The sequence below is a fragment of the Bufo bufo genome, chromosome 4 (assembly GCF_905171765.1).
Source record: "Bufo bufo chromosome 4, aBufBuf1.1, whole genome shotgun sequence".
Lineage (NCBI taxonomy): Eukaryota > Metazoa > Chordata > Amphibia > Anura > Bufonidae > Bufo > Bufo bufo.
This window is the reverse complement of record NC_053392.1, coordinates 545,997,935-546,013,067: the sequence shown is the minus strand read 5'-3', so window position 1 is coordinate 546,013,067 and position 15,133 is coordinate 545,997,935. Positions and strand designations below refer to the sequence as shown.

At 43.0% G+C, this 15,133-nt stretch overlaps 1 protein-coding gene across 1 annotated transcript in view; it reads right to left on the bottom strand.

Annotated features, from left to right (window-relative positions):
* Positions 1-9,823: 9,823 nt before the first annotated feature.
* The window catches only part of PCSK2 (proprotein convertase subtilisin/kexin type 2), a 293,015-nt gene continuing 287,705 nt past the window's right edge, over positions 9,824-15,133 (bottom strand). The window contains 1 exon segment of the mRNA XM_040430178.1: positions 9,824-10,316. Coding sequence (XP_040286112.1) covers positions 9,824-10,316 — 493 coding nt within the window.

Sequence of the window (15,133 nt, the reverse complement as noted above, 5' to 3'; positions counted from 1 at the left end):
TCATTTAATCCGCTGTTTTTTTTTATCTGGGTGGGGTGTAAATACTCAAAATGGTCCCAAAAGGTGTTAATGAGGAGCTGCTGACTGATTATTTTCTGCACAGGTCTTCGGCTGAAAAAATGTCTGCATGAGTAAAATAATTGACTCATTTTAGACTTGTTTCAATGTAATACTGAGTCCAGGAGATGAATTAACGAAATATTGAGATATTTGATTAATGATACTTGACAGATGGTGAAGCCTGAACTTTACCATGTTCTAGCTTGTGAGGCTCTTAATAGAAATTTTTTGAGAAGCCCTGACTTAAACCATCCTATCCTGTATTGTTATCAAATTACATTAAAAGTTTTACCAATTTTTTTTAAATTCAGTTTGTAGAAGTCACATAACAGCAGTCGCCAATTTCACATACGTGGATCCGCTATGACAATCAAACTACTAACAGTTGAACGGAGTAACTTTGAATTCTCATGACAATGGCATTCGTCAAGAGGTGAGATATATGAGGCATCAATTGAACAGTCATTTCTTGAAGTTAATGTGCTGGGAGCCGGAAAAATGGGCAAGTGTACAGTAGGTCTTGCGGGATGTTTACAGTATGCAGTGGGTAGTAACCACTAAATGTTTGCGCCTGAAAAGTGGCGTTAAAAAGTAGCAAATTATGTGTTTACGACTTTTTAACATGCCTTTTAAAAATAAAATTCACATCTCTTGGATTTTATGCTGCCCTTGTCACTTTCCCTAAAGGAGGCATGTCAAGGGCAGGAAGGGGGCTTGGCCAGTCACCCTGACAAATTTATCTTCATTGAAGCCAGAAATGTATGGCAGCTCTAGATTGTCGTAGATTTCTGCTTAGGTGCACGGTCTGCAGGTGGATGCACTAAATTTATGCACCTCGTCATAAATTAGTCGCATCCTCTGGTGGCACAAGGGATATCAAAGCGCAGAAAGGTCAGGTCGTGATAAATCTCCCCCATAGTGTATAGAAAATTGTCATGTATGACCCTGTGTAGCCATAGACCTGTCATAGTGCACATGATGACCTGTGTACATCATCCAAAGTGCCTACAATGGGCATGTGAGCATCAGAACTGGACCATGGAGAAATGGAAGATGGCGACTTCATCACTGAAAAAATTGTTCAGGAATGGTTTGAAGAATGTGACCTGAAGAGTTCAAAGTGTTAACTTGGCTCCAAATTTCAAAAATCTCAATCTGAACAAGGATCGTCTGCTTACGTTCTGGTGCCAGATAGCACATAACACCTTTAGAAGTCTTGTGGAGTCCATGCTTTGAACAGAGATGTTTTAGTGTCACAGGGGAGACCTGCACATTACAATATATGGTGTAGTATCATAATTTTGTTTTGATCACAAGTATCTTGTAGAAGTAACAGGGAGAAGAATCTGTGCTTGCATTGCTTCTATACAGTATTTGATAGACATTCTTCTACTAGTCTATGCTGTTTGAAGTCTCTGTTCTTTAAACTACATAATTATTATATGTCGGTACATTCAATCATTCTTCTGATCACAGCATCTAGAGTTGTTATGTGGCCCCGTGTAGCTTTTTTTTTTATCACATTTTCCTCTGATCTACCAAATTCCATGCTTATCATTAAGAAGTTGTAAGAAAATGATGAAACTCATTTACAGTAGGAAAGTTTTCCGCAAGCTCTATAACTGAATTAGTCTGTTCATCTTAAAGAGGACCTGTCACCTCTCCTGACATGTCTGTCTTAGCAACTACTAGCATTCCTCATATACTAACAATTCTGGAGCATCTATTCTTATGACTCTATGATACCTTTATTATTCCTGCTAGAAGTTTCAAATTTCATGAGTATTCCTCTCATACAGGTTCGGACTGGCCCACAGGGACACAGGAGAATCCCTGTTAGGCCCCTGAGCAAAGTGGGTCCCTAATCCCCCACCCCCTGCACAAGTGGCACATAGTTCAGTAGACTGACGGCACTATATTTAGATAGGCAGTGTAAAGCACCTTTGTTGGAACAGACTACTGGATTTACCTGCTGAAGATGTGAACATAACCTTAGATGGTATATTGGGATACTACAGTCTTTTCCGGAAAAGCACTATCAACTAAGTCTGGATGCAGTAAGAAACTTGTAAGCCATGGTGTACTCTTTTAATGATGTCAATTGTAGATTTTTGCAACTTTCTAGGGCATGCACTTGAATGCATTTTGGGCATACTTTCGGTGGACAGCTTCATATGGTACTGTTAAATGTTCTTGACAAGTCTCAATCCAAGACCTTCTAAGTGGACAGCAGTATCTTAAAGCTAACCTGTCGGGTGATTTCTCCTCCCCTATGTAATAACAGTATATAATGGAGGGATAGATATACAGATAGATATATAGGTCTATATTAGTGTTGATCGAGCACCAAAGTGCTCGGGTGTTCGGGTGCTGGGGCCGAACACCTCGGGATGCTCGGATGCTCTACTGAGCACCCGAGCACAATGGAAGTCAATGGGTGAACCCGAGCATTAAAGCAGGCACTCCCTGCTCTGAAGAGGGGAGGGTGTCTGGTTCATACGAAGAGGTCAGTAATTGAAACACCACCTAAATGGTTCTGTAACAGCATGGGGAGGATGTCTCGATGCATCTTGGACTCCCAGGTTGCTGCTGGGAATGATGTTGTCCGAGTAGTACACCACTTTTACAGACTGACAATAATGCGCACAAAACTGAGGATAAAATTGATTTTAGAGGATAAATTGTTAGGAAACATTCTTTCCTGTATATTTACTTGTATATAAAGTGCAAGTGCTGCCCAAAATTACAAGGAAGAGGCACTCCGATACAACCTGTATATCACATAATGGAGGGCCCAGTTCACATTTGTTCATTTAGTGGGACTCCTACACGCATAAAGCCTATGCACTAAGTGAAAGGGCTTCCAAAAATTACAAGGAACCTCTGTAGCGGAGGCAACATCTCCTGCTCCTCCTTCTCCTCCTCCTCCTCATCCTCCAATTTCCACCTCTTCCACATGCAAAGCTTCGGCCTTAATTGTGAGCAGCGAGCGTTTGAGTAGACACAGAAGTGGGATGGTGACGCTGATAATAGTGTTATCGCCGCTCACCATTTGTGTTGATTCCTCAAAGTTTCTTAAAACCTCACAGAAGTCAGACATCCATGCCCACTCCTCGATTGGGAATGGCAAAAGCTGACTGGAAAGGCGACGACCATGTTGCAGCTGGTATTCCACTACTGGCCTCTGCTGCTCACAAAGCCTGGCCAACATGTGAAACGTCGAGTTCACGTTGCAAAACAGTCGGCGAGCTGGCAATTGTAAGCACTGCATCAGCGTTGCCAGATCGGTGGAAGCTGTTGATGACTTGCGGAAATGGGAACACACGCGGCGCACCTTCACCAGTAGCTCAGGCAAATTGGGGTAGGTTTTGAGAAACCGCTGAAGACGTGGGCATGTGATGTGTGTGAGCTTGCCGAGCTCCAAAGCCACCACCAAGTTACGGCCATTATCAGACACAACCATGCCTGGTTCTAGGTTGAGTGGCGAGAGCCAAAGCTCAGTCTGGTCTCTTATTCCTTGCCACAGCTCTGCGGTGGTGTGCTGTTTGTCACCTAGGCAGATCAGCTTAAGCACGGCCTGTTGACGCTTCCCCACTGCAGTGCTACACTGCTTACAGCTACCGACTGATGGCTGACTGGTGCTGCAAGAGAATAATTCTGAGGTGGAAGTGGAGTAGGAGGCAGAGGAGGAGAAGTGGGGGTTGGAGCCACTAACGTAGGTGGTGGTGGAAACCCTGATGGAATTAGGGCCCGCAATCCTTGGCGTTGGTAGCACCTGTGCCATCCCAGGGTACGACTCACTCCCGGCCTCCACAACGTTCACCCAGTGTGCCGTCGGGGAAATGTAGTGTCCCTGGCCAAATGCACTTGTCCATGTGTCCGCGGTTAAAGGGGTTCTACAGTTTGTTTAAACTGATGATCTATCCTCTGGATAGATCATCAGCATCTAACCGGCGGGGGTCCGACACCCGGGACCCCCGCCGATCAGGTGTTTGAGAAGGCAGCCACACTCCAGGAGCACCGTGGTCTTCTCACTGTTTACCGCTGGCCCAGTGACATCACGACTAGTATCAACTGGCCTGGGCGGGGATAAGCTCCAATCAAGTGAACGGAGCTTAGCCACGCCCAGACCAGTTGATACTAGTTGTGACATCACTGGGCTAGCGGTAAACAGTGAGAAGGCCGCGGCGCTCTAGGGGCGCCACTGCCTTCTCAAACAGCTGATCGGTGGGGGTCCCAGGTGTCGGACCCCCGCCAGTCAGATGCTGATGATCTATAGCACTAATATTGAATATAGTGCTATATATTAGTTTTTTTAGAATATTCATCATTTGTTTCCATCTGAAGTCATGATTCCTCCCTGCTTAAGTTGCTTGTGGGCCAATGACTCATTGGCTCACAAGCAAGAAGCAGGGAGGAATCATGTGCTTAGATGACGAATATTCGTAAAACGAATATATAGCACTATATTCTTTAGTGCTATATATTCCTTTTTTACCCACACCTGTATCGAGCGCGTAATATTCGCATATTATGCGATCATTACTTTGTCGCATTTCGCGTAAAAAAAATAGAATGTAGAATATAATGAATATACGAATTTGCGAATATATGACAAATATTCTACAAAATATTTGCAAAATATCACAAATTCGAATATGACCCCTGCCACTCATCACTAGTGGCACACAGAACTATAGTGAGGAAGATTTAAGTGGTTTATCTAAGCACTCTACTGAGAAGAGTTGTCCAATGTCTTCTTGCTCCACAGTGTGCCCTCTATTACTTTCAAAAAAAATGTTTTTGTGTTTAAATGGTTATTCCCATCACAGACAATGGGGGCATATCGCTAGGATATGCCCCCCTTGTCTGTTAGGTGCGAATCCCACTGCTGGGACCCGCACCTACATTGAGAACTGAGGCCCGAAAGTTGCGGAGGGCGCACTGCGCATGCACAGCTGCCCTCCATTCATTTCTATGGGGTCACCGAAAATATCCGAGCGCTGGCTCGACTATTTCCATTGGCCCCATAGAAATGAATGGGAGCCGTGGCCACACAAGTGTGGTGCGCTCCCATTCACTTGTACAGGGTGAGTGCTTGGTGGTGGTAAACTGCGGTCCTCCAGCCACAACTCTTCCCTCTCTGTTCTCGGGGTAGGTGTGGGGCCCAGAGGTAGGACCCACACATATCAGACAATGGGGGCATACCCTAGTGATTTGCCCCCATTGTCTGTGAAGGGAATACCACTTTAAGTGTCTAAGTTTGCGCTTAAGTGTATAAGTTGTGAGTTTTGTAAGATAACGTACAATAAACACAGACAAATATCAATTGAATCAAAATGTAATTTTTCCACTGAAAGGAACAGATTAGGAAAATGCTCTTCAGAAAGAACAAAAATCACATTAAAAGAGTCTGCATTATGGGTGTTAGAGTAAAACATGAAAAACTAGGATAAAACAGAAGAAAAGTAAGTTCTCAATGCATGAATAACATCATATGGAAAACAGACTTGTCGAAATTCACTTGTTCGTATTCATTAAGATATATCCTTATTCAAATTCATTATAGTTTAGGCCATATCTGAAAATTTTATTCTGCTAAATAATTTCAAATGATCTTGCTACTTGGTGTTTGCAGTGACCACGAAAAACCTGAATACTACATCTCAATATTTCATTGTTGATTTTACATTTATAAATACATGTTAGAATATTTGGAACATAATCCATACCACGCCATACAAGTTATTGCAAAGTCATGCCACTTAAGGGCTTTGTAGTCAGGGGGAAGAGGTGGTGGTGGTGCTTATTTCCCTTTTTTATCATAGTTGCGGGAGAAAAGAAGTTACAAGATGCATGGGTCTCAGATACACTCATGTAAAAGAGATCTAAAGTGCTGTAAAAATAAATATAATGCACTAAATCTTGACAGCTAATTTATAAAAATAAGTTAGGAATTTTAGCTTAAAATATGTACTTTTGATTGTATTCTTTCTCAATAAATATGTATCACAAATAAATTATTTTGTGATTTGATCAGACATTTTTTTCCCAAAACTTTTAACTAACAAATATAAAGAAACATATTTAAAAATTGCTGCTATATATCATTTAATGTTTTCCAACATAGAACTGCATGATTACAAGAATGCAAATGAATGTACATGATAATTAAAAAATTTCACAGAGGTGGAATGAAGGATAAATATTTTAATACAGAGAGTGATGGTTTTAAAAAATTTAATGATTTTAAATTCAGTCCATTTACATGCACACGTATTGCTCGCTGCACGGTTTTTGTGAATTTCTGTGTGTCACCCTCTTATGCAAATATTCATATACATATTTTTAGTTTATTGTGATCTCTCCAAGTTTAGTACCTTTTTTTTTTACTTTGAGAAAGTGGCACCTGAATATGGCATCACTTATTATGTTTTACATTAAAGATATGTGACGTAATTTCCAGTAGGAAATATAGCAATACCCTACATTAAAATAAAACTTCAGAAAATCAGACGCCTTGTGTTATTCTTAGTGCAGGACCAGAGGGGGCGGTGCATGACACAAAGAGCACCAAGTCATGTCCCTTCAGCTCCTGCACTAGGTGTACCACGAAACATCAATTTAAGCCAGTGTATTTATATTACTTGCTCAGACAATAGTCAATGCGGTGTTAATTGTATGAAAACAGTAGAAGTTATTTAATAATGATTCAATACAAAAATGAAAAAAATATATATTGTGCTTTAATATCTCAATTTTGTTTCGCCACACTTATAAAACCAGTGGTACTTACATTATCTGATATTTTATTGCACATTTGGCAGTAGTCTTGGACATTACAGCAAAATGAGTTCCTCTTGGAGAATTTATAATAAAATATTAAAGAATTTAAATTAATAAATATTTTTAGAAAATTACGATTTAAGTTGCGCAGATATTTTGCAAGCTGCAGTGATGCTATATTAAGACTGGGACTGCACAGTGACTTTGACTGCCACACACACATATTGACATTGCAATATAATGAAAGTGAATAGGGTAGCATTGCGACTCATTGCTGCGATCGCGACCTAACGGTCGCAAGGAATCCGATTTCCTGTGACAGTCAGGTTGCATTTGCAGCAACTTGTAAGTCCCAATGCAATTGCATTTATTTTCATTATGTTATCTAGTACAGTCTTATCGCAACGCTGTCATTTTTAGCCGTGAGATGTGTCTTGCGTCCAAAGTCTCTCCGTTGCCCTGGTCTTATACACTGAAAGTGATGGGAGGAAACAGATAAAAGGGACAGTATAGTAGGAAACTGAGTATGGCTCTTAAGGTGGCCATTAGTGTTGAGCGAGCATGCTCGGCCGAACACCAGTTCGGTTCGAGCATCGCTATGCTCAGCACATCACGGAGTTCGGCCAAACACCGAGTGTGCTCGAGCGCGATGCTCGAGTCAGTGTATTTAAATCTAATTTAGACTGTATTTCAGAAAAGTTTCTGCCAGGATTTTAATTCACAACCTTCTGCATTAGAGGCAAGGCACTTAACCACTCAGCTGTAAGAGCTGCATAGCCAGTTACTTTAAAAAATAAATAAATATGAGACTACTGTACTGTACTTCTACTGAGATTTATACAGTAGAAGTCTCATATATATATATATTTTTTTTTTTTGCGACTTGCTGTGCAGCTATACAGTGTAGTGGTTAAAGTTCTGGGCTATGATGCAGAAGCTATGAGTTCAAATCCCTTCACAAACTTTTTTTAGAAATAGAGGTATATATTAAATCATACTTCGGATATATATGAATGCATAATATGTGGGAAACTACTACTAATGTTTTAGCCATAATATATTTACATATATTAATATATTATATATTCTAAATATATAATAATATGTGTAAATATATTATGGCTAAAAACATATATATATATATATATATATATAAATTAAGTTAAAAAAAAGTTTGTGACAGGATTTGAACTCACAGCTTCTGCATCCCAGCTGAGAACTTTAACCACTGCACTATATAGCTGCATAGCCAATCACAATGCAGCTACTATAGCTGAGTGGTTAAGTTCCTTGCCTCTAATACAGAAGCTTTTCTGAAATACAGGCTAAATTAGATTTAAATACACCGGGGGGTCCCCAAGCACTGACTCCATATATGGACATACCTATATATGGAGTCAGAGCAGGGACTCCTAAGCTGAACTAGAGTCCAGACACTCTCCCGTCTTCAGAGCACGGGGTGCCTGGGGTTCTGCCATTGACTTCCATTGTGCTCGGGTGCTCGGTAGAACACCCGAGCATCGCAAAGTGTTCTACTCGAGCACACGAGCACTTTGGTGCTCGAACAACACTAGTGGCCATAGATATTGGACCAAGATCAATCAAACCCACGATTTTTAGAAAAGATTGGATAATTTTTTAGCCTGTGTCAGTGGAATAAAGGATTAGACATGTTGAGATTCAACATGTCCAATCTTTTTTTCCCAAAGCAGATAAGCCACTGTCGGGCAGTGGTTGACCCCTCTCCACAATTAAAAACACATACACACTTCTCTGAAACCAAGCAGGCATGTGCATGGGGAGATCACGAGGAGCATTTACCTTGCAGTGATCGCTAAAAAGAATTGCGCATTTGCAGAGTTTTGGGGGGTTTTGCTTTAACTTCGTTCACTGGGCACTAATGATATGACAACCTTGTTCTGCGGATCAGCAGTTCAGCAATACTAAATTTATATAGTTTATTTTTATGTTTTACTACTTTGAAAAAATAAAAATTTTCTTTGTATCGCCATTTTCTGGCAGCCATAACTTTTTTTTATATATATTTCTGCCTAGAGAGTTGTAGGAGGGCTTGTTTATTTTTGTGGGGCAAACTCATTTTTAATACTACCATTTTGAGGTACATGACTTTTTAATCACTTTTTATTATTATTTTTTTGGGGGGGACAATGTGATTAAAAATTGGTGAAACCAGCATTTAAATTTTTTTCCATTATGGTGTACACTGCATAGGAATTTTTTTTTTATATTTCAATAGTTCAGAAATTTTCAAATGCAGTGATACCTGTTATGTTTGCTTCGTTTATTTTTTTTATGCAAAAAACAGGTTAATTTAAATTTGTATTATCACTGTAATTATTAGTCCCCTCAGGAGACTTGAACATGTGATCTTTTGATCGCTTGTACCATGGACCGCAATAGTATTATATTTTAATACTCTGCCTGAGAAGCCATGCCTCAGGCATAGCTTTTCAGGCAGTTAGCCATGACAGGCCTGGGAACTTCCCTAAATAGCAGAGGGAGCCCCTTCCCTCTGCCTTACTCCACAGATGAAGTGAAGGTTATTGATTGTAGCATTTGCTGGATTAAATGAGTGGAATCTGCATCAGTGCGTGAGCCTATATTTCTTACACTGCACCACAACGTAACTGTATGTCATGGTGCAGATAAGGGTTAAACTACAGAGTATTTTTCTCACTATCCAGAAAATATTTAAGGTATTCTTTTTAACATTTCTACACAATTATCTCATAGTTGGGGGTATATTTTATTTTACCTATATTTTCTAATGCAATTTTCTATTTTTATTCAAGAAACAATTATTAGATTAATTATTTGATTCCAAATAAAGGAATAAATGGCTATAAATATTTAAAATATATGATACTGTGAAGCCAGTGTGTCCTATACAGAGATTTAAGAGTCAGAAAGAGAAAAATCAGGAAAGGAAAACAGAACACAGACATGCAAGACGGCATTAGTTTTTGCTTTTGTTTAATAGACTTTTCAGGCTTCTCTCCACGGCCTCATCCAGTTCCTCTTCAAGCTCTTCTTTCTTTGACATAGCTAATTTTGACTGGTAATCTCTAACTATTTGGTCTATGTAGGGAGCACTTTGAGTTCCATGCAGCATCAGGGTCCATTCTTTAAGAACACCTTTCTGTGGCATGCTCCCAACAAACCCAATCTCAAGAACCCAAGTACCTCTTGGGTCCTCTCCCCATGTGTGTGTGGTCATGAAGGGCCATTTATCAAACCCCACTTTGGAATCATCATCCCTAGGACGACGACTCAGCAAGATGGACTTGGTTCCCATTGGTGATGTCATGTTGATGTTCAGGTCACCACGCCTTGTGGAGTTTACAGTTATTACAGCCTGGACATGTTCAAGGTATCGTACAAAGTTTTCCTTGCCTTCACATGCATCCGTTGTAAGGGTTAGAACCAATTTTCCATCTGGAGGTATTTTCCTGTTAAAAAAATAAATAATGAAAAACAGAAAAAAATGAATAAAAACAGAAAAAAAGACAACATTAGATAACAGTTATTACAGTAGCCACCCTACAAATATTTTTTTTAAAGATTAGGTGAGATGTGTGAGGCTTGGATAAACATTCACTTAAGGCCTCATGCACACGACCATTGTGTGCATCCGTGGCCGTTGTGCCGTTTTCCGTTTTTTTTCGCGGACCCATTGACTTTCAATGGGTCAGTGGAAAAATCGGAAAATGCACCATTTTGCAGCCGCATCCGTGATCCGTGTTTCTTGTCCGTCAAAAAAATATGACCTGTCCTATTTTTTTGACGGACAACGGTTCACGGACCCATTCAAGTCAATGGATCCGTGAAAAAACACGGATGCACACAAGATTGGCATCCACGTCCGTGGTCCGTTGCCGTAGGCTACTTTCACACAGACGGATCCGCAGATCCGTCTGCATAAAAGCTTTTTCAGAGCTGAGTTTTCACTTCGTGAAAACTCAGATCCGACAGTATATTCTAACACAGAGGCGTTCCCATAGTGATGGGGACGCTTCTAGTTAGAATATACTTTGAACTGTGTACATGACTGCCCCCTGCTGCCTGGCAGCACCGGATCTCTTACAGGGGGCTGTGATCCGCACAATTAACCCCTTAGGTGCTGCACCTGAGGGGTTAATTGTGCGTATCATAGCCCCCTGTAAGAGATCATGTGCTGCCAGGCAGGAGGGGGCACCACCCTCCCTCTCCAGTTTTAAATTCATTGGTGGCCATTGGGCCCCCCCTTCCTCCCCTGTATTACTGTAGATTCTTTTGTGGCCAGTGGGCCCCCCCTCCCTCCCCTGTAGTACTGTAGATTCATTGGTGGCCAGTGGGCCCCCCCTCCCTCCCCTGTAGTACTGTAGATTCATTGGTGGCCAGTGCGGCCCCCCTCCCTCCCCTGTAGTACTGTAGATTCATTGGTGGCCAGTGGGTCCCCCCTCCCTCCCCTGTAGTAATGTAGATTCATTGGTGGCCAGTGGGCCCCCCCTCCCTCCCCCTCCTAATTAAAATCTCCCCCCCTATCATTGGTGGCAGCGGAGAGTTCCGATCAGAGTCCCAGTTTAATCGCTGGGGCTCCGATCGGTAACCATGGCAACCAGGACGCTTCTGCAGTCCTGGTTGCCATGGTTACTTAGCAATTTTTAGAAGCATTATACTTACCTGCGAGCTGCGATGTCTGTGTCCGGCCGGGCGCTCCTCCTACTGGTAAGTGACAGGTCTGTGCTATAAGCAATGCGCCGCACAGACCTTTCACTTACCAGTAGGAGGAGCGCCCGGCCGGTCACAGACATCGCAGCTCCAAAAATCAAGGAAGACCCACAGACAAAAAAACGGTCACAGATCACGGACCTACGGACCCCGTTTTTGCGGACCTTAAAAAAAAACGGTCGTGTGCATGAGGCCTTATTCTGAGCAAAGAATGAAAAAAAAAGATTTTAATCTACTTCTGTCTTCTGTTCATTTTGGGCATTTTCTTAAAAATAGTGTCTGCCCTTGAATACCATCTTATGCTTAATTTAATAAGTTCAACATTTTGCTCAAATTCATTTCTTAATATATATTTTTTTTTATAGTCGTCGATCCTTTATTTTTCTGATACAAAGTTGCAAGAACCCAGCATAGACAGAGCTAAATTTCTAGTTGCCTGCAGACAGCACTACAGGAGCTTATACACATACTGCATACAAATTGAACTAATTAATAAATCAGTATGCAGCAAGCTTCTTAGCTCCCCTAGTGGTTGCTGCTAGCAGACAGATTGTATCATTTATTCTTTAACTATGTGAAAGGAAATGGGGTATTTGGAGCTCTCTAAGGGAAAAACAGAGTTCCAGCTAGCTATAAAGCTATATTATACAATTTAGAAGCACAGTATGTTGGACCCAAAAACAACATGCTGATGGACATTCACTTAAAAACATGTTTGGGTTTTGTACTGGGTTTTGTACTGTAAAAAGACAAGGAAGAAGAGACAGGAAAACAATTGAAAAATACAAGCCTTCCTAATCTTGAACTGATCAAACAGATTCAATAGCTGTCGGCCGAGAGATTACCAACTACCCCAAACACAATTAAGTAAATTTAATTTTGAAGAAGCGTGTATGCGCTGTCAGTGGCCGACTTATCTTCCCACAGAATAAATTCCGTCACCTACCCTTCTTTCCCCGAACATCAACTGTCAGGGGAGAGTCGGGAGCTCCCCATACACATTATACTTATGGCTGAACCCACCGTTCTTGGCTAGTTTGGCTGACAATACGCTAATGTGTATGGGGGCCTTTATAAAATACAGTACATTGGCAGTCAGGGCACATTGATTTCCTTCATACTCTAGTGAGTGGACAACCTCAGGTCTATAAGTCACCGAAAATTTCTGTACCTAACACATATGTGACTTATATAGTTTGTGGCTGCAACACAATTGACTATTTTTAGTGTGGCAGTGCAGTCTGTGTCAGTGTCAGGGTATGACGACTCAGTAACATGCACACAGAGGAATGGTGTAGCCCTAAAACTTCCCAGACCGACTATCACTGCCTACTTACATGGTCACCCTACGCAGTGACCACACAACTGGTTGACATTCCCTTTATTAAGTAAGTGAGGGAGCGACTCACAGACAGAGAAAAAACAAACACAATAACAGTAGTCGTACAGTACCAGGGTAAAAAACGAGTCAGTCAACGAAACTGCGAGGACGCCAAAAGCAAACGAGGAAGCCAGACACACCAGAACTCAAAAACCAGGAGAGCAATACAAGACCAAATTGTTAGAAACCATAAAATGTAGTCACACTACCAGATCCAGCGGTCCACAGTCAAAGTAAAGCTCAATACCACAAGGGAACAGTAGGGGGAGCCAGAGGAATTCACCGTCATCAGTACTCTGCAAATGCCAGTCTTTATACTGAGAAGAGGCAGCTCACACCAGAATGTTTGTACGCTGGGCAGAGCTGCTGCCCATGCACCCTGACCTCACCGTCACTAGTCCAGGTCTCTGAGGGCCTGCCCACACTCCCTGTTCACCCAGAAACCAGACCTTGCTGCAAGAGAACATGGACAAGGTGACAGCTGGAGACAGTTGTTTCCAAAAGTCTCCAGGTAGCGGGGCTTAGCAGGAAGAGACAGTTTCTGGAGTGGCGCACTGGATTTACTATAATTTAGACTAGAAACTGGATTGGGTTACAGTTCAAGCCTACACCAGCCCATAGTTGGCATAGATTTGAGTTTATGACACACAGAGCGAGAGATATGCCTAATGCTTTAGGAGACATGTGCCTCTTAATAAATCAGACACATCTCACTCCAGCACACAGGAGATAGAGACTGGTTTAGAAAATGCCAGTCTTGATAAAGCTCCCCTATGACTTTAGGTATGCACTGCCGTATGCTACGTATTTACTATGTAAGGAGAAGGACTTCAAGAGGTTCATGGCACTGACCAGCTTTCTACCCAAAGAAAGTTATTCAGTGACAAATCCATTACTAAATTGTTCAGGATGATGAAATGATGGTGAAATGCTAAAACCTAATGATAATTCCTATGGGCGTAGAATTGGCTGCAGCAGTGGTTGTTAACCAGCTTTCCTCGCTTTCCTCGAAATTGGCCTCTTACATCATGCAGTGAAACATTATAAAAAGTGAGGCCGGACTGGGACTTTAGTAAGGGGAGGCCTACATGATAGGTTTTGGGGCGAAGGTCCGGCCAGCAAAGGGTTAAAGGAGAAGTTAGAGGGGGTGGGGCTGCGGGGGGATTTAGGTTTTATAAGGGTGCGAGCGTAGGGGGGCCGGCGCCATTTTAATTTGACCAGGAGCGGGAACTGCAGGCTTACCATCTCTTGAGGATGTCCCAGGCAGTGGAGGAGGTGTTGAGACTACTGCTGGCGGCAGCGGAGGCCGGTGGTCCGGGGTGGCTACAGGAGCAGGTAGCAGCCCTGTTGCATAGGGAGGCGGCTGGGATCGCTAGCCCGCAGCCATGCGCAAGACAGCCACTGGGAGACTACAGGCGGGCACATTCAAGGTCCTCCCATCGTGGGAGGAATCCAACCAGTCGGCGGGGCCCAGTTCAGGGCAGGGGGGCCAGACCCCCGTCCCCAGCGGCGAGCAGCATGGGTGCAGGAGCAGGAATTGCAGGATCCCCCCGGGGTGGCTGGGAGGCCTGCTCGGTGTGGGAGAGGCAGTAACAGCTGGGGAGACGAGGCTGTGCACAGTGAGGCCAGGAGCATGCACAAGACTCTAAATTCTGATGGACAGATTGGTGTTGGTCCCGCCCACGTGGAGGAAGAAGAAGGATCCTGGTCAGCGAGGAGTGCATCCAGCATGGCGGAGGCTGATATGCCGTTAGCCAGCAGTGTGACGACGTCCAGAAATAATGTATCTGTGGGGTCCAGTAATGAGCGGCAGGAATCAGGACCATCGGCTGCGGGGTTCGCAGTGCCCGGGCAGCCAGATGAGACCGCATTGGGGTCACTACTTTCATTAGTTAACTGCCCAGGGGCGGGCGGGTTTGGGGGGCGGCAAAAGGAATTAATTGGGGGTTTGGGGCAATTATTGTGTGGATTGGTGGGTTGGGGTTCTGGGTTAGGGGTGTCAGGTGCAGCTCCGCTACAGGCATGGGTGTTGGTACAGGGGTCAGTGGTGCGGCAGGGTGTTCAGCACCTAGGGCCGGGGGTTCGGTATCAGTACAGACTCAGGCAGGCGGGCAGGACGACAGGCCTAGGGTGGACGATGCGGCGAGAGGGGAAGTGTACGTCTGCTTTGAAGGC